The sequence below is a fragment of the Cupressus sempervirens genome, chromosome 10 (genome assembly GCF_028749045.1).
Source record: "Cupressus sempervirens isolate cs-2001-9-10 chromosome 10, ASM2874904v1, whole genome shotgun sequence".
Taxonomy (NCBI): domain Eukaryota; kingdom Viridiplantae; phylum Streptophyta; class Pinopsida; order Cupressales; family Cupressaceae; genus Cupressus; species Cupressus sempervirens.
Window position 1 is genome coordinate 615,311,864 of NC_143127.1, and position 27,148 is coordinate 615,339,011.

The 27,148-nt window shown below is 37.1% G+C and overlaps 1 protein-coding gene across 1 annotated transcript in view; it reads right to left on the minus strand.

Annotated features, from left to right (window-relative positions):
• Positions 1-26,933, minus strand: part of LOC149535347 (aspartyl protease APCB1-like) — a 75,400-nt gene extending 48,467 nt beyond the window's left edge. The window contains exon 1 of the mRNA XM_089805627.1: positions 26,350-26,933. Coding sequence (XP_089661753.1) covers positions 26,350-26,855 — 506 coding nt within the window. The 5' untranslated portion in view covers positions 26,856-26,933. The remainder of the gene's footprint in view (positions 1-26,349) is intronic.
• Between the last annotated feature and the right edge of the window lie 215 nt (positions 26,934-27,148).

Here is a 27,148-nt window from a genome sequence, read left to right on the forward strand (position 1 = left end):
CTTGAATAATTGCATAGAATTCTAGATCATTGGTAGAATGATTCTTCCTCACTTCATTCAATTTTTTCACTAAAGAAAGCTACATCCTTACTTGCTTGACTAAGAACAACACCTATCCCAATATGGGAAGAATCACATTCTACTTCAAATACTTTGTCAAAATTTGGAAGTGCAAGTATAGAAACCTCTGCTACCTTCTTTTTCAAAAACTTGAAGCTTTCCTCAACATCTTCTATCCATGCTAATTCCTTTCCTTTGATGCAGTCTCTTATAGGTGCTACAATGCTACTAATATTTCTGATAAAATTTCGATAGAAAGTTGCCAACCCATGGAAGCTCCTAACCTTTGTTATGCTAGTGGGACTAGGTCATTCCAAAATTGTTCTAACCTTATCTGGGTCCATTTGAACACCATCTCCAGAAATGACAAAACCTAAGAAGGTCAAACTATTATGCATGAATCTGCACTTCTTTAAATTTGCATAGAGTTTTTTTGTTGTTAGCACAGCCAGGACAGCACGCGGGTGTTGTAGGTGTTCCTCTTTATTTTTGCTGAAAATCAAGATGTCATCAAAATAAACAACCACAAACTTACCAATGTAAGGTTGCAGTACAGTATTCATCAACCGCATAAATGTACTACGTGCACTAGAAAGCCCAAATGGCATAACCATCCATTCATACAAACCATCCCTTGTTTTAAATGTCTTCCACTGATGGCCTTCTCAGATGCGCATCTGGTGATAGTCGTTTTGTAGATCAATCTTGTTGAAGTACTTCGCTCCTACCAACTCATTCAACATGTCCTCTATGCGAGGAATAGGAAACTGGTACTTAATGGTAATCTTATTAATTGCTCTACTATCAGTGCACATCCTCCATGTGCCATCCTTCTTTGGAGTCAATAATGCAAGCACTAAACATGGGCTCATGCTTTTTCTAACCAAACCTTTATGCATTAGTTCTATTACTTGTCTATTCGGCTCTACATGTTGTGTTGGATTCCGCCAATAAGCTGCCTGATTGGGAAGACTTACTTCCGGGTTGAGATCAATATGATGTTGGATATCTCGTTTTGGTGGGAGACCATAAAGTCATTCTTCTAGAATAACATCAGAAAATTCCTCTAATATTGTGGCTGCCTTTTGTGGTATTGACAAGTCTTATTCCTTCTTTCTCACTGCCCACAACACCCAATCACCCTCAGTTCTTTGACAGTCTCCTCCTCAAATAGCATACTTTCTACCTTCCCATCATCCTTGAGAGGTAACAAAACCACTTTAGACCCATCCTTCCAAAAAGTATGTGATTTTCTTCCCATCATGGATGACCTTCCTATCAAATTGCCAAGGTCTCCCTAACAAGATATAACAGGCATCCATTGGAATAACATCACACCACACTTCATCCTTATAGATATTGCCTACAAAGAATCTAACAAGACACCTCTTATTACTAGTCACTTCATTTCCCTTTTTGAACCATGCAATACAATAGGGATGAGGATGCTTTTCACATTTCAAGTTTAACTTTTCTACCATCTCTTAGTAACCATATTCTCACAACTACCTCCATCTACAATTACTTGACATGCCTTACTGCCTGAAGTGCACCTTGTGCGAAATATGTTGGTTCTAAGCCACGAATTTTCAAGGCCTTTTCCCTCTACCTTCTCCTTGGTTGGAATCACCATCGTCCTTCACATCATGAGACTTTCTCCAATATCTAGAGGCACTTCACTCTCTGCTTCCTCTTTGTCAACTTGGGCTAGGTTCAACTAAGATGGTCCTCCATTCTCATCTTGCATGCTATATTCAAATCACTAAAAATCTCGCCTGCCCTCTTCTCCACATCTAAAGCAAGTAAATGGTCTTCTTTGACCTTCCCATCCTCTACCACTACCATATCCTTTGCCTCACTGAAACCCTCGCCCTCTCTATTGATTTATCTTGCATGCTATATTCAAATCACTAAAAATCTCGCCTGCCCTCTTCTCCACATCTAAAGCAAGTAAATGGTCTTCTTTGACCTTCCCATCCTCTACCACTACCATATCCTTTGCCTCACTGAAACCCTCGCCCTCTCTATTGATTTGACAAGTTCTGGCGAGTTTTTTCTTGTTTTTCTATTCCTTGTGATGAATCTCCTCGACCATAACTTGAACCACCACGAGAGGGGGCTAATGTACCTCTCCTTGCTCCTTTATTCCTTTGGAAATATTGGCAGCTCTTCTTTTGTTTTGCTTTCAAAGCAAATTGGTATGCCTCTTCCATGCTAGTGATTTGATGCATGCTCAACTCATCCTAGATAGAAAGCTTTAAGCCATTAATATACCTTATAGCCATTTGTTCATCATTCTCATTAGGGTCTACCCGAATGGATAGCTTGTAGAATTCATTTGTATAAATCTTCTATAGTGGATAGGTTTTGCCTCAAATTCTGGAAATTTCAAAAAAGGTTCTGTGTATAATCTAAAGGGAGGAATTTCCCTATTAGTTTCTTCTCCATCTCTGCCCATGTCCTTTTCTCCTTTGTTTACATTCTCTCCTTCTACAAGTGATCCCACCAGATCATTACATGCCCTTTCAACTTTGTGCAGGCAAATTTCACCTTATTTCCTTCTACCATATGCTTCCATTCAAAGAACTTCACCATGCTATTTAGCCAATCTATTAAGTCTTCTGGTTTAAGACTTCCTGCATAATCAAATACCTTAATCTTGACACTTTCACCTCTTGACTTTAATGCTCTGATCATTCTGTCTTAAAAGAAATCCAATTTTCTTGTTCTCCCACTTCTTCATTTTCTTGCCCTCCCACTTCATTTTCTGCATGTGGAGGAGCTCCTTTTTGGTTTGCTTCTTCATCAAAATTGTCTCCTCTTGGTGTTAACCCTTGGGTTGTGAGAAGTTATGTAATTACTGAACCTTGGCTCTGAGGGTTTGCATATCCTTCTACCACTTTGCATTACCTGTACCACGTCCTCTCCCAGCCATCATCCCGCTTTGATACCAAACTATGCAATACCAAATACCAATTCACACTAATTCATGATTGAAGATTAAAACAGTTAATTGACACAAAAGAATTATACAAAATTCTAAAACTTTACTATTCTTCCATTCATTCACCCCCTTCTACAACTTTCAGCCACTAATTAAATAACCAAAAACTCTCTAAATTAGAAAAACTAGGAAATTACCTCTTTAGGCAGATTTTTACAATTTTTGAATTTTGTCATTTTTGGTAACCTATCAAAACAACTCCTATTAATCTAAAAATGAAACTAGACTTTCCTTAAACTGTGACAACTACAATTGCCCACTAATCTTCAGATTAAGAAACACCCATTCAAAGTTATTACATTTAACCAAACTCTAAAAAAGCACAAAAATTACAAACTTCTAACGAAACTGTAGTAAAAATTTGAGAAAAAGCCCACATCCAAGTCAAAAGTTATGACCCCTGAAAGTTGATGCATCACTTTCTCCCTCAAAGCGGAAATCATCCAGTTCTTTGGATCAGATCACTTCCCAAATCAACTCAATATATTTGATGACCCTAGACCACAAGAATGTCCCTTTAGATTCGAACAAATGTGGCTTAAGGATGAAAACCTCTTAACTATGATCGAACAATGGTGGTAGGATACTAAGGTCAAGGGTTCAAAGTTATTTTGCGTAGTAAATAAACTCAAAATAATTAATAATTAACTTTTAATTTGGAATAGAGAATGGTTTGGCAACATTTTCGAATTAAAAGAGAAAGTCGAACAGGAAATGGAAAACCTTAATGAGATTATTATTGAGCATGGGATGAACATGGAAATATTCCAAAAAGAAAAAAAACTTCACAATTGAACTAAAGAGTATCCTAGCAAAAGAAGAGATATTCTGTAGACAAAAGTCAAGAAACTTGGCTAGCAACATGAGACAAAAATACGAATATTTTCATAACCGCACTAAAGCAAGAAGAAATAACAATAAAATATCAAAAATTACTAATACCAAATGAGATCTAGTGGAAGAAGCCAAGGCAATTGCAAAAAAGGTTGTAGAATACTTCCAAAATATTTTAAACAATTATGAATGTTCAAATTTAAGCCAACAGGAATTCTTACTCAATAACATTCCCAAAATCATAAGTCAGGAACATAATAAGATACTTAAAGCTAATTTCATCTAAGAAGAGATTGAATCAATTCTAAAACAAATGCAACCTGACAAGGCACCAAGTCCCAATGGATTCTCGGCCCTCTTCTTTCAAAAGTGTTGGAACTTCTTAGGCAATGAGGTCACAACAGCCTTAGAAGGTGTTAGAATCTCTAGAAGCCTCCTCAAAGAAATAAATAACACATTCTTAACATTAATTCCCATGAAAGATAACATGGACGGTTTTAATTATCTCAAACCTATTGCACTGTGTAATACTATCTACAAACTATTATCAAAAACATTAGCTAACAAAATGCAGAAAGTGCTACCCATCATTATCAGCAAATAACGAACAAGTTTTGTTCAAAGTAGATCCATCTATGATGGGGTAATTGTTGCCCAAGAATCAATACATTCGGTCCAACATAATGGTAACCCCAACATGTTCATTAAACTTGATATATCTAAAACTTACGATAAAGTTGACTAGCGATTCCTATGCAAAATATTGGAAATTTTCAAATTTGACAACCAATGGATTAATATCCTTTTTTAATGCATATCCACACCCAAATTTTCCATCCTTTTAAATGGATCACCAAAGGGATTCTTTGACTCATCCAGAGGGGTAAGACAAGGGGATCCATTATCACCCTTCCTATTTATCATAATAGTTGAAGCCTTGGGTAGGAACTTAAACAAAAAGCCAGAGTGAATGGAGAATTAGAAGGTATCAAAGTAACATCTGTAAAGTTTCTGCAAATTCTAAGTAATCAGATCTGAGATAATACCTTTCTGTATGGTGGTTGTTCTGATCTTCCTTCTATCTGACCTTGAAATGAGATGTCAATATTAATTGTTATTCTGAAATATATTTGTCTCAGCTAGTATTCGATTTGTGGCAAAGTTGCTTAAAGGAGCAGACTTGATATTCTATTGTGTGCTCTTTAACTACAACTACACCTTACTCATATACCATAACCAAAGTGCGTGCCCCTTAAAGGGACATGACCCTATCTAGGTCGGCCCACAATGCTCTCCCATAAAATGGCGCCTAGAAGGAGATATAGTTTAACAAACAAACATAACTAAATTTAGTTAAGGTTAATGCTAACATATACTCATTATAATAAATCACCGATCATGCCTAGACAAGGTGCAATGTGTTAATAAGTCTTTAGACGGTATTACACGAAAGATGGTCGATGAGATCTGCACAGTCAAACCAGTATGATGATCATAGTTATAGTTTTAACACTCCCTCATAAACTTGATAATTATATTGAGAGATAACATATCTAGCATCATCAATTATGATGAATAAGTATAGAAAGATACTCTATATCTATCTAAATCTGCTTAGCATATGGTATCATTGAACACATGATACTATGTCATATTACTATATTTGTGATATGACATATCACTGATACTAGTGATAACAGTATTGCAATAAATACAATATACATGATAATATCCGGAGAATAACTAAATTCTTCATTTATCCAAGTTGTGACTCATAGGTACTAGCAATCCTATATCACAACATGATTCTGAGTTAAGATCTGCCAGAACACAAGATAAACTCTGGAGAATAATAAAATTCTTCCTTTATCCAAATTGTGACTCATAGACATAACAATGTCTACATCACAATGTGATCTTGAACTCATCTAGATCTGACAGTAGATCTCTACTGTTTAGCACATTATCTAAGAGATTGTCATCTCTCATAATGTCTTTCATACAAGTGTTCATTATCTCGGAGATCATCACCTCTAAAATAATTAATACAAATGGTGGAGCCCATAACAGTCAATAGTCAAACAATAAAATTATTTTATTAATAATTTAAAGAATACAAATGAATTACAATTCAATCATACCAAGTCTTTTCCTGAAGTGATCTATCTTCACTCGAGAGAGAGGTCTGGTAAGAATATATGTTGTTTGATCTGCAATGCAAATGTATTCTAATTTTACAATATTCCTGTCTAACATATATCTTACATAATGGTAAGGAATTTCGATATGTTTGGATCTGTCATGAAAAACTGGATTCAGAGAAAGCTTGATTGAACTTTGATTATCACAATGAATAATCGTAGGATTCATGGCTTGACCAAATAATCCCACAAGTAACTTTCTAAGTGAAACTGCTCCCCGAGAGACCATCGATGCTGCAATGTATTCGGCTTCTATGGAACTTTGTGCTACTGAAGACTGCTTTCTACATATCCATGATATCATTGTCAAGCCTAAACTGAAACAGCATCCTAAAGTGTTTTTCCTATCAGTAACACTTCCAGCCCAATCTGAGTTGTATCCATGTAGGTCCAATTCAACTTTCTCATTCTTGAGCCCAAGGTTGAGAGTGTCTTGTAAGTATCTCATGATGTGTTTGACTGCAACTAGGTGAATCTCCTTTGGCTCACACATAAATTGATTTAATGCATTAACAACATAGCAAATATCAGGTCTTGTATTTACCAAGTACATATGGGACCCAATCATCTGTCTGTAAAGAGTAGAATCTATGGAAGGTGATTTTGTTGCTGCTTCCTTAAGTTTATTTAAGTTAGTCTCCATGGGAGAAGACATAGGCCTGCAGTTCCACATTCCAAATCTCATCAAGATGTATAATGTATACTTTCCTTGATTGAGTATGGTGTTGTTAGAATTCTGCCATACTTCTAATCCCTAGAAGTAATGAAGGAATCCTAAATCTTTCATCTCAAATTCTCTTATTAGATCTTCCTTGTATTGATCTAAGAGGTGAACATCACCTGTTATTAGTAAATCATCAACATACACTATCAAAATTACCATCTCATCTTTATCCCTTTTATAATATAGATTTGGATCAGCTTCATTCTTGGCGAATCCTAAGCCGGTGAGATACTTATCAATTCTTTCATGCCATGCCCTTGGAGCCTATTTAAGCCCATAGAGAGCTTTCTTGAGCCTACAAAGAAAAATTTTAAGATTATGAGTTTCAAATCCTTCAGGTTGCTCCAAATATACCTCTTTTGTAATCTTTCCATTCAAAAATGTTGTTTTTACATCCATCTGATGTACTTTCCATCACTTTGATGCTGCGATAGCTAGGACTGCTCTTACGGAGGTGTATCTGGCAACAAGAGCAAAGGTTTCTTTTTAATCAATCCCTTCTTTCTCAGAGAATCCCCTGGCCACGAATCTGGCTTTATATTTTTCAATGCTACCATCAGCAACGTGCTTGATTTTAAATATCCACTTGGAAGAAACAACAGATTTTTCTTTAGGTCTTGTAACAATTTCCCAAACATCATTCTTCATAATGGATTGGTATTCTTCTGCCATGGCATCCTTCCAAGTTGTATATTTAATAGCATCTGAAACATTGGTTGATTCTGATTTAGACAAATCATTCATGTTTGCTGCATAACTAGAAAATCTTTTGGGTCTTTTGCTTTCTCTAAATGTTCCAGATGGTGCAGCGAAGTCTTGTGCTTCCTCTACTATCTTAATGACCCAAAGTGGTCTTTTCCTAGAATTTTAGGTTCCTTCAAGATTGAGGCTTTGAAATTCATCTTCAATATTCTTCAATGTCGGGATGATCCACTATCAATCACCCATGCCTTGCTTGATACTTCATTTGATAGTGTCGAATACAATACACGATTCTCAGGATCATAGTTATCTTCTTTAGTAATGTTTGTACAGTTTACTTCTTGTTTAGAATTCTCAGGGCAATTAGATCTATAGTGTCCAAATTTTTTGCATTTGAAGCATTTTAATTTGGAAAGATCTTTGTTACGTTTGTCATTCCTTTGATTACCCTTCTTCTTCTTGAAATGTTTTTTCTTACTTTTATAGGAATTTGTGTTGAGAACATGAAGTTCTTCATCTTTGGTTTTCAATTTTCCCCCTTTCTTAAGTTTTCTAGATTCTTTCTAAAGATAATCTCCCTTAAGTCTGTTGAAGTCAGGAAGATTGTCTCCAGCCACTTACCTCTTGTGCAAAAGTTTCCCATGAATCTGGTAATCCATCTATAGCCATCAGTGTTAGTTCCGTGTCATTAATTATGGTTCCTATACTTGCAAGTTCATCTCTTAGACTAGCAACCCTTACAAAGTAAGAATTCATTGATTCTCCCTTCTTTATCTATTTATGATTTAGTTGCCTTTTTAGTGGGAGGACTCTAGTTGCATTATTAACCTCATATGCATTTAATAATACTTTCATCATATCAAATGTTGTTTGATGTTTCATTAGCATGGGTACTATTTCATTTTTCACTCCATCTAATATTGATCTGTATGGCTTTCCTGTTTCCTTTACTCCAGATAGTTTTATTAGGTTAAACAGCAAATTGTTTGGATGCTGAATCAACAAATTGTTTTACATCATTTTCTTCAAGAATCATCATGATTCTGAATTTTCAAGCATCGAAGTGTTCTTTCGCATCAAACTTGTCCTCGGGTTTGATTGTGTATGTCATTGAAGATAGGAGAATGATGCTAGATATACTAAGTCTGATTGTTTAATTTGTAGAGCCTAGGTTTGACTACCAGAGCTCTTATACCATGTAAAGTTTCTGCAAATTCTAAGTAATCAGATCTGAGATAATACCTTCCTCTATGGTTGTTCTAATCTTCCTTCTATCTGACCTTGAAATGAGATGTCAATATTAATTGTTATTCTGAAATATATTTGTCTCGGCTAGTATTCGATTTGTGGCAGAGTTGCTCAAAGGAGCAGACTTGATATTCTATTGTGTGCTCTTTAACTACAACCACACCTTACTGATATACCATAACCAAAGGGCATGCCCCTTAAAGGGACATGACCCTATCTAGGTCGGCCCACAATGCTCTCTCATAATTGGAGCCTAAAAGGAGATATGGTTTAACAAACAACTAAATTTAGTTAAGGTTGATGCTAACATATACTCATCACAATAAATTGTCGATCATGCCTAGACAAGGTGCAATGTGCTAAATTGCTAATAAACCTTCAGACGGTATTACATGAAAGATGAAGTCTATGTGATCTGCACAGTCAGACCAGTATGATGATCATAGTTATAGTTTTAACATCTAACTTGGAACGTATCACACATCAAAAATTTGCTTTCGACACTACGCTGGTTGGCTGTAGTTCAATCCAGGAGGCTGAAAGGATTAAGGAAATCGTCAATGTCTATACCAAAGCATCAGGACAAGAAATTAATCAATCTAAATCAGAAATCTTTTTTTCTCAATACTGACCCACAAACTGAACAGAATATCTACAACAGGCTTAATTTCAGGAAAGGGGCACTCCCGTGCAAATATCTTGACTTGGCTCTAGACAAAGGATCTAAATCCACCAAAGCATGCGACCCCACGATTGAGAAAATCAAGGAGAGATCTGAATCATGGAAGGGCAAATGGCTAACTTCAGTAAGCAACACGGTAATGATTAAATCTGTCCTTTCAGCAATCCCCATCTACCAAATGTCCTGTTATCACCTTCCTTCCAACAAAAAGGAGGAAATCAATAAAATTTATAGAAACTTCTTTTGGCAATGGCCAAATGATCAGAAAATACTGCCTTTGATAGCATGGGACAAGTTATGTGCCCCCGCAGAAGTCGGAGGGCTGGGTTTCAAAAACATCATGGAACAAACTAAAGCCTTTGGTGCTAAATCTATATGGCATTTATACTATAATTCTGATCTTAAATAGGCAAAGATTCTTAGATTTAAATACCTTAATGAAAGACAGTCTTCAAGCTAATTTCGCATGGCTACACCCCCAAGGGGATCTAGACTATGAAATTTTATGATGGAATGCAGAAGCATTATGAATAACCACCTATCATGGAAAATCAAAACCAGGGAAGAGGCCCTATTTTGGGAAGATTCATGGGAAGGTCAGCCCCCCATCACTACATTAGCAAATTTAGATTTAACCAACACAACTCTTCAAAATCTCTGGGGGAAGCAGGTCAGAGACTATCCCATTCCCCCTCGGAGACCTGCCCAGATAACCCAAAATGGGAATCTTTGGAAGGTATTGATATTCCTATTCAACAAAAGAGATCTTACTTATTTATCTAAAAGAAATGACCATCTAATTTGGACAGCATCAAATAACGGAAATTACAACACCAAAGATGGCTATAATCAAATCATTAAGGACCAACATAGATCCAAAACTGATATACCCTTTCATTTATGCTTTGACAAGGTTTGTCTCCCCAAAGTGTGACTCTTCACATGGTTTGCACTTCAAAAGAAAATTCTCACCACTGACTGATTCATTAGAATGGGGTATGAGGGCCCAACTAGATGCCCCTTATGCAAAAAAGATAATGAGACTGCTGACCACTTCCTTCTAAATTGTCCATTCTCAAGACACTGCTAGACATGGCTTTGCTCCTAACTGGGCTTTATTTCAGACTTGTCAGGGAATATCATGAGTTTGTTTAAAGCTTGGCCAAACTACTTCAAAGAAAGCATTTTCAACATTATGTGGAAAATCTATCCTTCTATCCTTATTTGGGAGATCTGGAAAGAAAGGAACCAAAGAATTTTCCAGGATAAGCACATGTCAGTTTCCCAACTTATTCATTAGATCAATGCCATCATCATTGAAGTTGTAAATAGCAGACTTATGAACTTCCCGCAGTCCAATTAACAAATGACTAATTGGGATGGGCTAATGAGAAATCAATGGATTGGGTTGGAAACTCCCTCCTTTACCAACTCTCAAACAAGTGATAAAGAGAAAGCTAGAGCTGAATGCATATGGACTCCTCCAAAGGTAGGATGATTCAAATTGAACTTTGAAGAGGCATCCAGAGGCAACCCCGGAAAGGCAGGAATCAGTTGTGTATTCATGACTCCAATGCGGCTGAAGTTGCTTCCCTGGCCAGACCTCTTGGCCCTGCTAGTAACAACACCATGGAAATCGAAGATTTGGTTGAAGGGCTTAAATTATGCATCAAAATGGGGATTTCAAATCTGGAAATAGGAGACTCCGCCAACATTGTTAATGCTATTAGGAAGGAAACAACCCCAAATTGGAAATTAAACTCACTCTTTATCACACACCCTGAAAATCTTATCGAAATTATATAATTATAACATTAATTGCATCTATTGAGAAGGAAATTGTACAGTTGATGAACTCGCTAACTTGGGAGCTGACAGAATCTCCTTGTCAACATAAAGGGTACCCAACAACTTAGCAACGATTCACAACAAATAACTATTTATAGATAATGTTAACTTCAACATTATATTTAAAAAGTTTGAAAACTGGTTGGAAGGAGTGATATTTCTCCCCTTTTTAAATACTATTTCTATTACATGTAATAAGCTTAGTCTTAACCAACAATTTTAGACTCCATTAATAAACAAACATAAACCTCCAATATATATAGCAGTTCAAAATTTCTGTGAAACGTCATCTAAACATTTAAAGTTGCAAGTAACCAAAATAAAAAAATCACTAGGGCCAATCAGTCCTTCCAAGAATAATACTATTACTTGTTAAAGTAATGTTGCTATACCATTACCTTAACTGTGTGTGGAAATACATAAACACGGATTAAGTTAGTTTTGTGGAACGGAAACCTTAAACCCATCAATGATCTTGCAAGATGGGCTTTGATCAAAGCCTATGGTGATAAGTATTTTGATTATTCATTCACACTACATTCTAATGGTGATCTAGTGGGCACTGTGATAGCATGTCTTGTTTCGGCAGAGGTATGTAAGCCTAAATTCATAGCTCTATGTCATAAGATAATCATAGACAAAAATTTAAATGGCTTAGAGAAAGCTGTTTTTTGCATTAACTCCAATAGAAAATTTCTTTACCCAGAATTGTATGTGAATGTGGACATTGGCAGTCTAGTGGGTGTAGATGCAATTACTTGGTATCCCATTTTGGTGGTAAGGGTTTAGTCCATCTTCAACATTCATTGGCCTGAGATGTAGAGGAATATTAACTTCTTATTAAGATGGCTCAAGGTAGTGCCCAACAGTGACTGTGAGTGGATCTTCCACTTTCTCAACTGCTGAGGGTTATTATGCAACACACCCCCCCCCTAACCCACTTCCCTTAAAGTAATGGACATGGAATCTATCAATATGTAAATACAGTATGCTCTGCCAAAAAGAAGCCCTTTAAAAAAAAGAAATAGGGAAAATCAAGGTTTCAATTGGGATGAAGAAGCTGATAGTTCTGATGAAGAAATTATACTTGTTCGTCGCTGTTAAACTATGGTTCAGGCATATCAAGTCACATTTTCTCTTAAGAGAAACTTTACAAGGGTTCCTGCCTATCTAGTGTACAGAGCGATAGCAGTAGGAAGTTTTTAAACTTAAATTTTGGTTTGAACTACTGTTAAATAGAATTCTCCAGTAAGGACCCCTACTGTATTAAGACTTAGTATACCTGTGTGCATAGCAGCAGTTTGTTGTATTATCGGACTCAGTATTATTGTTTATATAATTGTGGTTTGTTAATTATTGTTAGTTGGACAGCTATTATTTCTGACCCAGAAATAGCAGTAGTATTTATGGGTAGCTTGGACAGCTGTTCGTCCTTATCTATGTATAGCAGCATTAGTTATGGGTAGTTTGAACAGCTGTTTGTCCACTTGCCGAGAATTAGTAAATGGTTGTTGCAAGGATAATTATTTAATAATTTTAGTGATTCCCTTTTGGACACTTTGCAACCAATTCTATTATTGGCTATTGAGTTGTCTTAATCTCAGCTGTTGGTTTCATTTAATCTCGGTCGTTGATTTTTCCAATAGGGTAGTATAAAAAGGGGTCATTGGGTCATTTGAATAGACAAGTTTTGGAGAAGCATTTTGCAGTGATAGCAAATTGTCTTGCAGTGTTAGCAAGGGCACAATGTTAGCATGGGGATAGCAGTGGGGAATATCAGCGGGAGAAATTAGGAGGTTGTCGGAGTTCTGCCAGTGAGAGGCAAAGAATTTTGTATCTCTTGATTTGCTGAAGTTTAATATAATTCCTCATCTATAGAACTGGTTTTCCCTTAGGGGTTTTTCCAAGGACAATTTGTCCGAAAATATTGTGTTCATTGTGTTGTTCATTTCTTTCTGTATTATATAAGTGAAGTTGCAATTGTGTTATTTTTCAATATTAGCTGGAAATTTGTTTTCAGCAGTTTAATAATCGTTTACGATAGGAGATTAATAATCAGTGACTGCAATAGTTGATTTTTCACATGGTATCAGAGCATTGTTAAGGGTAGAAGAGTTTTGCCCTAGGAAAGAAATTTTGATCTTTTTAGATTTATTATTGCTTTAAACCCTTGAGATGGCTTCAGCTGGTTTGAGAGATCAAGATAGATTGGATGGTGCCTCAAATTTTGGTGTTTGGAAGGCCAGAATTTTTTTATTGTTGGAAGAGAATGGTATCAAGGATTATGCTACCAGTGTTGTACCTGTACCAACGGATGCAACACAACTTGCAGCATATAGGAAGGAAGATGCCAAGGCGAGGAGGATAATCCTTGATGGTGTCAAGGATCATATTGTTCCACATATCACAGAGCTAGATACGGCGAAGAAGATGTGGGATGCCATTCTGAATCTATACCAGAATGCTACCACCAACAGGAAGTTGATTCTCAGAGAGAAGCTAAAGAATACCCAGATGAATCAAGGAGAAGACGTCACAAGTTACCTCACTAGGCTCAGACTTGTCAAGGACGAGTTAGCAGCTGCTGGAGATAGCCCTAGTGATGACGAGCTAGTGAGAATAGCCCTAAATGGGTTTACTAAACAATGGAGTGTCTTTGTTCAAGTTGTCAGTGGACGAGATACTTTACTGAGTTGGGATCGACTGTGGATTGATTTCACTTAGGACAAGTTTAGACTAAGTCTTGTCAATGGGGCCAACAAGAGTCAGAAAAATGAGGTGGAACAAGAGAACATTGCCCTAGCGGGTAAAGGGAAAGCAAAGAAGGGATCTAGCAAAGGATCAAATTCACAAAGTGAGAAGAAGAAGAAGGACCTTTCTAAGGTCAAGTGCTTTGGATGTCACGAGTTTGGCCACTATGTCAGTGATTGCCCAGAGAGGAAGAAGGGTAAGAAGCAAGTGGCAGCTTCAGCAAGTGCAGAAGAACTCTCCAGTAGAATGGAAGATGAGTTTGCACTCATAGCTTGTATGGTTAGCTCAACCTCATAGTGTGTTTGGTATATAGATAGTGGGGCGTCATTTCATATGATAGGAGTTAGAGAGTACTTCTCCAGTTACAAGGAGGAAGACACCAACATCCAGATTTCTACGGGAAACTTTTCCAAACTCAACCCTGTTGGGAAAGGGACTATTCAGTTTCAGAGAGAGAATGGAAAGATAATCCCACTTCATGATGTGTTATATGTGCCAGGCTTAGGTATGAATTTGATTTATGTATCTGTTCTTCAAGATAGGGGGTATAATGTACTCTTTAGAGGGACAAATGTGTTGATTAAGCACAAGGATTGGAAATCACCCATAACTATTGGAGTTAGGAGTGGTCGCCTTTATAGATTGCAGTTTGATACTCCTAAGGCACTCATGAGCAACAGTAATCCTAGAGATCTTGGAGAGCTATGGCATAGGAGGATGGGCCATATTCATCATGGAGCACTTAGATTGCTTCATGAGACGGTGACAGGTGTTCCAGAGGTGAGCACAGAGCATGACAATGTATGTAAGGGATGCGTGTTCGAAAAGTTTGCGAAAGCATCTTTTCCAAGGAGTGACACCAGATCTAAGGGTGTTCTTGATCTAGTACATTCAGATGTTTGTGGACCGATGTCGACGAAATCTCTCAGAGGATATGAGTACTATGTTACTTTTATTGATGATTTCTCTAGAAAGACCTGGATATACTTCTTGAAGACTAAGGATGAGGTTTTCAGTCGATTCCAAGAGTTCAAGGCTCTTGTGGAGAACTCGACAGGAAAGAAGATAAAGGTTCTTCGATCAAACAATGGAGGCGAGTACAAAAGAAATGTCTTCCAGGAGTTCTGTACTAGAGAAGGAATCAAGAGAGAATGGACTGTTCCTTACAATCCACAGCAGAATGGAGTTGCTGAGAGGAAGAACCATTCTATATCGGAGGCAACAAGAGCTATGCTACATGACCAGGACATGCACTGTTACTTATGGGCAGAGGCGTGTAATACAGTAGTCTACATTCATAATAGAGTTCCACACAAGGTGCTAGGGAAGATGACACCAGAGGAGGCTTTCACAGGGAAGAAGCCAGATGTTAGTCACTTCAGGATATTCAGGAGTTTGGCATATTGTCATATTCCTGGAGATACACGTACAAAGTTAGATTAGACTGCAGAGAGGGGGTACTTTGTTGGGTACAATGAGACCTCAAAGGCATATAGGATTTTCATTCCGGGGACTAAAAGAATTATTGTCAGACGAGATGTCAAGTTCATGGAGGACAAGGCATTCAAGAGATCCAGAGATTTGCCAGTAGATGATCAGAGTGAGCAACCAACAGAAGTTCCAAGACCAAGTCAAGAGCATCAAAGCTCAAGTACAGTTACCAGTACGAGTGTAGACTCAGTTAGTGAAGATTCACAGAGTATGGAGCAACAGGTGCAACAGGAAATGCATCTAGAAGACTTAGAGGTTGACATTTCATTCTCTACAGTTGGCAGCGAGAACCATGTGGTTCCAGATACACAGAGGGATACTTAGGAGTTTGTGGGAGCTCCTAGGAAGAGTACTAGACAGCGAAGACAACCAGCCAAGTTCAATGACTATGTGGCATTAGTTAGTCAATTGGTAGATAGTGAGCCTTCTAGCTATCAGGAAGCTGCAGAACATCAGGTATGGCGAGATGCTATGGTTGAGGAATATTCTTCAATAATGCAGAATGATGTGTGGGAGGTAGTACCTAGACCAACAAATAGGGTTGTAGTTGGATCACATTGGATCTATAAGATAAAGCACGATGCAGATGGTAGCATCGAGAAATACAAGGTGAGGTTCGTAGCAAAGGGGTTCTCTCAGAAGGAGGGAATAGACTATGAGGAGACATTTGCTCCAGTTGCCAAGTATACTTCTATACGAGCTGTAATCTCACTTGCAGCACAAATGGAATGGCAAATCCATCAAATGGATGTCAAGACAGCATTCTTTAATGGTGAGTTGAAGGAGGAGGTATACATAGAACAACCAGAAGGCTTTGTAGCACACAGCAAAGAGACCCACGTGTGCAGATTGAAGAAAGCATTGTACGGACTCAAGCAGGCTCCTAGAGCGTGGTATGAGAGCATTGATACATACTTGCAGAAAATGGGCTTTGTGAAGAGTGAAGCAAATGCTAACCTCTACTGCTTGATGGTTGGGGGTGAGATTCTCATTCTTGTTCTTTATATGGATGACCTATTTCTTACAAGTTCACTAGGGCTCATAGTGGATTGCAAGAGGAACCTTGCAGAAGAGTTCGAGATGAAGGATTTAGGACTTATGCACTACTTTCTAGGCATGGAAGTGTGGCAGACAGATGGGGAGATTTTCCTTGGTCAAGGGAAATATTGCATTGAAATCTTGAAGAAATTTGGGATGGAGGATTGCAAAGCCATGTCTACACCCATGATCACGAATTGGAGGAAGGTAGATACAACTAAGGAGAAAGATGTAGATCCCACTTTATATAGACAGTTGATTGGTTCACTTATGTATTTGGTCAACAATAGACCAAATATAGCATTTACAATAAACTCTCTTAGTCAGTTCATGGTTGAACCAAAGAGAATGCATTGGATAGCGGCTAAGCACGTGCTACGTTACTTGCGTGGTACAGTCGAGTATGGGATCAGATATGTTCGAGGTGAAGGTATCAGGTTGATAGGCTATACTGACGCAGATTGGGCAGGAAGTACAACAGACAAAAGGAGCACTTCAGGGTGTTGTTTCAGCTTGGGATCAGGAGTTGTATCTTGGTTCACCAGGAAGCAGAAGTCTGTGGCTCTAAGTTCAGCAAAAGCAGAATACATAGCAGCTAGCATGGCGACATGTGAAGCTATATGGGTTCGAAAGTTGTTAGTAGCCTTGTTTGGTCAGAAGGTTGAGACTACTGTGATACATTGTGACAATCAGAGTTGCATCAAGTTGTCTGAGAATCCAGTGTTTCATGATAAGTCTAAACATATAGATATCAGATATCACTTCATCAGGGATTGTGTACAACGAGGTATTGTTCGACTACAATACATACCTACAGATGAGCACGTAGCAAACATTCTGACGAAGGCTTTGGGAAAGGCCAAATTTATCTTTTTCAGAGATAAGATGGGTGTCATACAGAACAGCTTCCTCGTTAAGAGGGAGTGTTAATTATTGTTAGTTGGACAGCTGTTATTTCTGACCCAGAAATAGCAGTAGTATTTATGGGTAGCTTGGACAGCTGTTTGTCCTTATCTATGTATAGCAACATTAATTATGGGTAGTTTGGACAGCTGTTTGTCCACTTGCCGAGAATTAGTAAATGGTTGTTGCAAGGATAATTATTTACTAATTTTAGTGATTCCCTTTTGGACACCTTGCAACCAATTCTATTATTGGCTTTCAAGTTGTCTTAATCTCAGCCGTTGGTTTGATTTAATCTCGGTTGTTGGTTTTTCCAATAGGGTAGTATAAAAAGGGGTCATTGGGTCATTTGAATAGACAAGTTTTGGAGAAGCATTTTGCAGTGATAGCAAATTGTCTTGCAGTGTTAGCAAGGGCGCAGTGTTAGCATGGGGATAGCAGTGGGGAATATCAGTGGGAGAAATTAGAAGGTTGTCGGAGTTCTACCAGTGAGAGGCAAGGAATTTTGTATCTCTTGATTTGTTGAAGTTTAATATAATTCCTCATCTGTAGAACTGGTTTTCCCTTAGGGGTTTTTCCAAGGACAATTTGTCCGAAAATATTGTGTTCATTGTGTTGTTCATTTCTTTCCATATTATATAAGTGAAATTGCAGTTGTGTTATTTTTCAATATTCGCTGGAAATTTGTTTTCAGCAGTTTAATAATCGTTTACGATAGGAGATTAATAATCAATGACTGCAATCGTTGATTTTTCACAAGTTTGTTAATGATAGCATGTTCATAATAATGGGACTGTCAAACAGCATAAGACTAATCCTTTTGTGAACTCATATTTCTCCCTCACAAGGGAATTAAATATTATAGGCTTTAACAGATTTATAATTTATATCATAACTAAGGATTACAGTCAGATTTCTTGAACATTATACTAACGGCTGGATGGCAGAGGGGCATACAAACGAAGGCATTGAGGAATGAATTGATGATTATTCTTTGTAAATCAATCATAGTTTGATCATTAGTAATAGATAATACTAACCAACTCATGTTGATGAATTATTCATAATCACCCTGCTAAATTTTATATATACCTGAGTATATAAGGAATGGAAAAATGGCGCGTCATTGAAACAGGTTAAATGGTAAAAAATAGGAGCATCATACAATTAGTTTAAACGGTCTTCAGTGTGTATAAAAGGTGATACTAATAAAATAAGGAAGCTTATGTCCTTCAGAAGGATCATCTCTAAGTTTGAACTGCTTAAGTAACTTTTGATAATCAGGGAAGACAGCCCAATTCTCTTATAACTGGAAAAGTAAACTATTACCTTATATGGTCTAAGGTGATGATCTTTGTACTCTAACATATGTTGCATACAGCTAACCGTTTATAAGTTATATTGCTATACACACACTCTGTTTTCACATATACACAGAGGAAGTGCCCCTGACAGAGCCTCAAACAAGGAGAAACAGTTAATCTCTCAGTCAAAGGCAAAGTTTGCAGGTCTTCAAGGATCAGCCCTAAGAAAGTTAAAAGATTAAAGATCACATTCAGAAAAGCAATGAGAAGAAATCAGCAGCACATTATTGTAATGAAATCTAATTTGATTAATTTGTGTGAAAATCACATGCCTATGTAAAAATGGCATGTGCCTCTACTCTGCCAAGGGGTATGCCCCGCTTCCTATCTAATTATGTAATTTTTATGAGCTGGACTGAGGTCCCGGTCTATACCGAAGGTTTTTCTTGCCTCCATTCTTTTCCTCTGGTGCCCGCACTGAACCGGGAGATAAAATACAAAATATTGTAATCTTTTAATAAAAATCAAGGCTTTTGCCATTTGCCGAGCAAAAAAAACAAAAATCAAATTTAGACCTGATTTTGTTTTCTTATTGTTTGCCCTTTTATGTGTTTATGGACAAATGACTTGAAAGTTTTGTCTTGATGTTATATTAATGGTCATTTAGGCATATTTGGTCTATTAGGTAATTTCTATTTTCTCAGTTAGATAACTCTAGAATCTTTCTTATTAGTTATTTAGAATGTTTTCTATTGTATTTCTCGAGAATTTCTCTAAATAAGAAAATAGCAAGGGTTTACTTATTGTTTGTGGCAAAATTCATTGAGTTAGGCTTCGAAAATTGTCCCAGAAAGATTTCTACAGTTAGCAACCTTAGAACTAGTAAGTGGCTGCATTGAGGCCAGGCACAAAGCTTTCAATTAACAAAAGCATGTTCTATTTATGTTTTCAACAACCAAGAGCTTGAAATTAGGCACAACAGTGATCAAGTGTGACCAAGGGCAGATTGTAAAGGACTGGTGGATTTGTCACTGACTGTTAACAAAAATGCAGTCTGCCTATACTTGGTTGAGCTTGTGGGCATTAGTCCACTTCACAAGCTTTTCCATGAAAAGGCATTTGAGGTAAAGGTCAAGGATTCAATCCATATCAGCCCCCTTGGATATTTTGTTGGACTTGCGTGCATTGGCAATGGCATAGAGAGGAAATGGCAATTTGTAAGGGTTTGACATGGCATCACCTAATTGAGATTGTACTGTCAAGGTGGAAAATTAAAATTTCTAAAAATACGACAATTTCAGATTGAAAGGTGTCTGACATGCATGTGAGTAACACAGCCAATTTTTGATGATTTATTCCAGTTTACCTAGTCAACCCAATTGGCAAATAGCAATAAGACAAGTGGCAGTCTAGTCAGCAAGAGCTGGATAGTTAATACATAATCAGTCGAGTAGGTTGCATTATGGTGAGTTCGAGAGTGACGAGTGGTGTGATCAAGCAATTTTCAATCAATTTCAAACTTTGATTTTTTATGTGTTGACTTTGAATTATTTATTGTTTTTACAAGGAGGTTCGTATTTGGTACTAGAGCTTTCGGAGGCCATATAACTTTATATGAGGAATCTGATCAGACAGATTTTCAAGTATTTAGAAAGAGATTTCAGGAAGCTTCAAAGTTTGTATTGATACTGTTTTGATCAGCATTCATACTTCTTCAGTAGCCTTAGTTCCTGGGAAAATGAAAATGACTCCAAGGATCCCTATGTTTACAGGACATAATTATAAGGCATGGGAATCTTTTTCAAATTGCTTTCGGGAGCAAAGGATTATGGAGGATTATGGATGGCACTGGGAAAGTTGATTATATCAACGGAGAGGGTCAATCTACTAGGTTTCATCCATATTTCAACTGAGCTCATTTTCATCTTAAGGATCAAGCAAATTAATGATCCAAGGATTTGCAGATTGAAACAAGAGCTTTGTGCTCTTGATACATTAGTTCTTGATAGGACTGAAAATGAGTCATTTGAAGGGCCTTTTTTAATTGGAAGAATACTGCAAACTTGCAAAGACTACAACAAGGACAGCAAGATTGTTGAGATTGTCCTTGAGAGCTTGATGTTTTTCAATCTAAATTCATCTCTACAAAATGCATCATGAAGAGGGAAGGAAAGACAATTTCTTTTGCAAGATTGTGCCCTTTATTAGTTGCAGAAATCGAGCAGTTAGATAACAAGAGGGTGCTTGCTTCATGGCAGCATGCCCATTGAAAGCTAATTCAAGGGAAATGTAAGTCAAATCTTTAAGATAAACCAAGGCAGGGTGATGCATCTAAGGGAAGGCCAAAGAAGTAATAGCAATGAGAGAGAGAGAGAGAGAGAGAGAGTGTCACCCTCACAATGGTGATCTCAAGAGTGGCCACAAGGGCAAGAAGAAGAAGCACATGGAATGTACCTATTAAGGCAAGCTTGTACATGTTGAAAGCACCTCCTACAAGAAGGTATAGGATTTTGTAGGGAAGTTAGAGGAACAAGGACTGCTAGGGAAAAGACATTGAGTAAAGAGAGTTTTAGCTTATAGTTCTCATGCTTTTCATGAACAACCATCCAAATGTGAGCTAATTTTAAATTTTAGTTGCACACATTATATGGCCATTGATGGAAATTTGCTCCAAATACTTCAAAAAGAAGATGACTCAATTCTTCCTATTGTTTATATCAGTGATATTGTGCTAGAAGATGATAGGAACTCAACAACAATTCAGATTTGTGCATGAATTCAATGAATAGATTATCAAATAATGAAACCATGTTGTATAAGCAACAATTTTCAGGTGCCAATGAGTGATGGACTTGAAAAGAAAATTGAGGCTTACACACTTTTAGATTTCAATGATGTTCCAAAGGGATTAAGGTATAGACTCCAAATGCACTACTGGTTAAGGTAATTAATGCCTAGGTCACCTAAATTTCATAATCATGCAATTAGTTGGATGAAAGGATATGATCCATGGGTTTCATTTTGTTGCTCCATCTATAGGTGTGCATAAACAGTTTATCAAATAATGAAACCAGGTTGTATAAGCAACAATGTCAAGTGACATCTGAGTGGTGGACTTGATTAGAAAACTAAGGCTTACACATTTAAAGATTTCTCTAATCTTCCAAAGGATCATGGTCTAGACTCTAAATGCCCTAGTGACCAAGGTAAATAATGCCTAGGGCACATTAAGTTTCATAAGCATGCAACTAATTGGATGAAAGGATATGATCCATGGGTTACCTTTTATTGTGTCAAAAGAAGCATCATCAGCAATACTTCAAGACAAGGAAATTGTGCGCTAGCATGCATCTAGAGATTGTTCATTTTTACCAGTGCACTATGAAGCACCCATCTCTTGCAAGGTCAAGGAGTATCTTGACCTTCATTGATGAATTCTTTAAGGACACTTGAATTTATTGCAAAAACTAAGTCTCAAGCTTTTGAGAAATTCATTGGGTAGAGAGATTTCAAGAAATTCATTGAGTGCAGAAGTTTAGTTTAAAACAATCTAAGCATATGGTCAAAACTGTGGGGTCAAAACATGGAGGCAAGTAAATTAATCAGACTTTGAAAGTATCTTGCTCCAAGCATGGTAGTTTGCAGCAGCATGCTGTTACCCATATTTCCCAATCAAATGATCTTGTAAAAGGGAGAAAAGGCTTTAGTTGAGATGACACTTTCTATGCTGGAAGAAGGATTACATTACAGATCTCATTCAAGGAAAGTTGTCCATAATATGATACAATATAAGAAATGGTGTGGTTGGAAACTTATTATAGTAAATACAGAGAGTTGAAAGTGTTGATCGAGCCCACATACAAGCTAAGAAGAGCAAGTAGATTCTAAGAAAGTCCAAAGCCTCTTGATCATAAGATCCCACTAATCATCATTGAAAGGGATGTCATCTGTAATATGATGGATTTGTTTCAAAATGCTTCCAAGAACATGGATATTCCTATCTATATTATTGATAGAGATGTGGATCAAACACCCAGTCCCACTAAGATTCCAATTTATTGGGCTAAATTTCTACGTCTGTTTTTCTTTCTGTTTTTAGAACAAGAGAGGCCTGTTTATAGGCTAGGAAAATTATAAAATGATCTTTAATGTTCCTAGTTATATAAAAAAAATTCCAACTATTTTAATCGTCCGCCCATGTTTGATTCATCTCGATCTCCCCATCTACACTTCTTCCAGCCTACCTCCTGCTTTATGATCAACTTCTATTCACCCTTTTATAGTTGTTTCGACTATCAACAACTTTATTTCTGACCTATCCACTAACTATACTGTATTTCTATCAACCCACTTGTTTATCAATATAACATTAGTAAAATTATAAAATTATCTTTAATGTTCCTAGTTGTATAAAAAAGTTTCCAACTATTTTAATTGTCCACCCATGTTTGATTCATCTCAATCTACCCATTTACACTTCTTCCAGCCTACCTCCTGCTTTATGATCAATTTCTATCCACCCTTTTATAATTGTTTCCACTATCAACAACTTTATTTCTGACCTATCCACTAACTATACTGTATTTCTATCAACCCACTTGTTCATCAATATAACATTAGTAAAATTACTAATAATAACAGGAGTCTTTTCATTTTCTACATGCTTAGAGAGAACTGTTCCCAATTTCAACAAATAGATATAAACTACCTTGTAGTTTCAATGGTATGCCAGAAGAAAATGGAATATTGCCAAGTGCATGTAAACCACAAACAATGTTGTGGAAGTCGCTAGATAAATAAGAAGTAAAAGCTTAGTTACCGGATTCATGCCCTAGAGGCTGGATCCGGATCCATGGCTGGATTCGTCCGGATTCTTCCAGAATTTTTTTGATTTATTTTTTGTTTTTTAAAACAATAAATGAGTTTTCTTTTTTTCTTATAATCGTAATGCATTTGATCCATAGATTCATACTTTGAAATGATTTAGTTTTAGAATTATGTATATTTCTCTCATTTTTTAGTGTATATATATATATATACACACACACGAATCATGATTGGGAAAAAAAAATCACAAGTCCACGGATCTGATTCACGTGCCTGAATTGGATTCGTTTCACGAATCGGTAACTAAGAGTAAAAGTTGAAAGAAGAGAATTCAAACGAGTGGAAAGTGGAATATCTTAGAAACTGTCAATGTTTTCGATCCTCATGAACAGATCTAAGCTCCAAAAATTGATAATTTACATGGCACAAGATCATTGTATTGAGGAGATATTCATGTATCAAGGATACAGTCGAACCTAGGTCATGGATTCAAGCAGAGAGGTTTCCAAAAACAAACCTGGTGGATGTCCTGGCTTAAGAGCAGAATCCATGATAGGCAATGAAGAATGCAAATAAGATTAGTACGGAAAGACTTGTGAACAAAAATTCATATTTGTATGCTTCCATCTTTGACACTTGTAGGACTGATAAAGAAACACGGTGTTGCTAGATTATGCACAACTGATATTGCAAGAACGAAAATCAAAAACCCAAAAAAATTTAGCAATACACAAAAAATTATTTTTTAACTTAAAGCCACATTATTAACAGAAATTTTACAGCCGAATTTCACACTAGCAAATTTTACAGCATAAAAAAATTGATTCAAAGATCTACACAGAAGATCTGGGTGCTGAAGACACAATAGGTATATCAGAAGAAGCTAGAAGTTAGAGTCAAGACAGATAAAGAGGACATATAGACAGAATATATAGCTAAGAATATCAACACTAAAGATTTTGAAGCAGAAAATTGACACGAAAAAAAACTTCAGAAGAGGATTCAAAGAAAAAAATCTCAGAAGGAAATTGAGAACAAAAAATATACGGCAAAAGTTGTCAACAGAGGGTGAAACAGCAATTTGACCATAGATATTAAACATCAAGGATCTTGAAAACGTAAGAGCCAAATAAAGACAAGAGCAAGAGCAGTAGACACTGTAATTAGAGTTCCTACCTAGGATGAAGAGATAGCCCAAACAATTGTAAAATGCAAGATATGATTGTGTGGCTCTAGTACCAATTAATATAACTCATTACTGGAGTAACATTTGAAGTCGCTAGCTATTTACTTCTCATTTTCAGACATTCCAGCTATATTCCTACTTCCAATTAATTCCTATCTTCCTTATATGTGATTTCTATCTACTTTGCTAGAATTTCCTATTTATTTCTACCTACTTTTCTAGAATTTCCAATTCTTCCATTCTGCCCTAGTGTTTCCTTCTAGACACCGTGTCAAACGCCTTTCGAAATCAACAAAGCAACAAAAAAAGTTCTTCCAGTTCCCCCTATGTTTCCTGAAGCTCTTCCCCCCAGTTTAAGAATTCAAAGTCCCAAGCCTTGCCAACCACCAAAAAGTTAATCCCTCCTTTTATATCTGTAGTGGAGAAGAGTTTGGGCCTTAGTAGGTCTTTATTTTGGACTCTTTCATATAAAGCATTTTTGCATAATCTATCCATTGAATGTATGCTCTACTATTCTCGGCATTTGTTATAGTCCACTGCAATTTGCTCCACAAAAACCCGTACATTGTGCTTCCCTAAATGAACTCCTTCCTCCTTACTCTCTTGTGTTCATTTTTTAGATCCCACATAAGTTTCATGCACTTTTTTACTCGCTACAGTATTCTGGCTGCCTTGCGCTCTTCATCATACAAACAGATTTGCTGGTCAAATGTTTTGATATCTATTCTGGCCCTACTTCTTTTTTGCGTGCTATTAGAGTTTTGTAGATTATTGCCAACAGGTTATTGCTGCCAGCATCTTTTATTTCCTGTAACTGTTTTTCAGGCAAAACCTTATAAAGTTAATATGCAACATCTAATAAAAGGAAATGATATGTGATAGCCAATTAACAAGTACGCAGTAAGGCTTTTAAACTTTGGAATCTATGGCGCAGACTACCACCAGTTCAGAAGCAAAAGCACATTATCATGTCCGCCAATTGAACAATGCGTCAGTATTTCAAAAGATTGACTTTCAATCTGATTATCATAAGGATGAGAGATATTAACTAACACAACATAAATTAATTGTAAGAGATTTCCACAATCCATGATATTCTATTTCTGCTTCTGGGTAAGATTGTGTGTGAGTTTAAACTCACACACAATCTTACCCAGAAGCAGAAATAGAACAACATAAATTTCCAAACCCATCACTCCCCCTCTGATTCTCAGTAATGCGACGATTAAAGCTCCTGAAATATTACAGCACACAGCACTGTAATTGCTGGGGCAGACCGGTTCAAGAAAGAGAGGACAATTTATAGATAATCAACTTCAATTTTAGTTGTATTCGTCTTGTATGCCTCCATTACGGATTCTGTGTGTCCATTGTAATCGTTACTAATATCCACACATTATATTTAAATTTCTATCCCATTATGAACAAAATTGATTAAACTTCCCTTCCAAACAATCACCTAAGACCCTGCACAAGCCAAATTTCTAAGGTCCTAAGAACAACAAAAGAACAAGCATAGAAAGCATGGAAGGGATCTGCAACATACCCATCTGGATAGACATCGCCCTTGATAGGAAAGACAGTAGAAGAATTCACAGAATTGGCAGATGAAACTTTAACATCCTTATTCCTGACCACATCCCTCTCGACAAACATACCCAACTTCAATTGAGGATTATCTCCCACAGGGCCACGATAGTCAACTCCATACTTAGGAAACAGCTCATACACCCCAATCTTCTTATCATCTTCCTCATTCTTGGATTCATCGAAATTAGAAGACCACTGCCAAATTGCCAGGGCCAATACCCCTGCCAACAGAATAGCAGACACCTTCCTCAGATTTAGGCCCCTCCTGCTTAACAGATACCTTCTGGAATTTGAACTGGGTATCTGCTGATGATGTGGAAGCTGCGGCTGACGTCGCAAAACAGAATCCCATCTGACAATAAAATCTGACCAGATTGTTTTTCCTTCAGATGGATTGTCTGGAGGGGGCAAGGAGATTATGACCACCCCTTTCAATTCCGGCTGCTGCAATGACGAAGCCATGTGGGCAAATGTATATATACAGAATATGCATAAACCTCACTTTAGCTGACCCCCATCAGAGGACGGACGGATATACGCAAAGACCTCTGTGATACCCAATATTCTTCTTATGCAAGATCTCTGACCCATTTCCCGCCTGGATGAGAGAGTAGCGAATTTCTACGAAATGTAGCCTTGCGGGACCCACCACGTCAGACTCTGCCACCCGAATCAAAGCAGTGGTTTCAAGAACGATGGTCCTGTAGCCGCCATTTTTAAATGTTTTAGCTGCAAGATACAATCACAAATTTCTT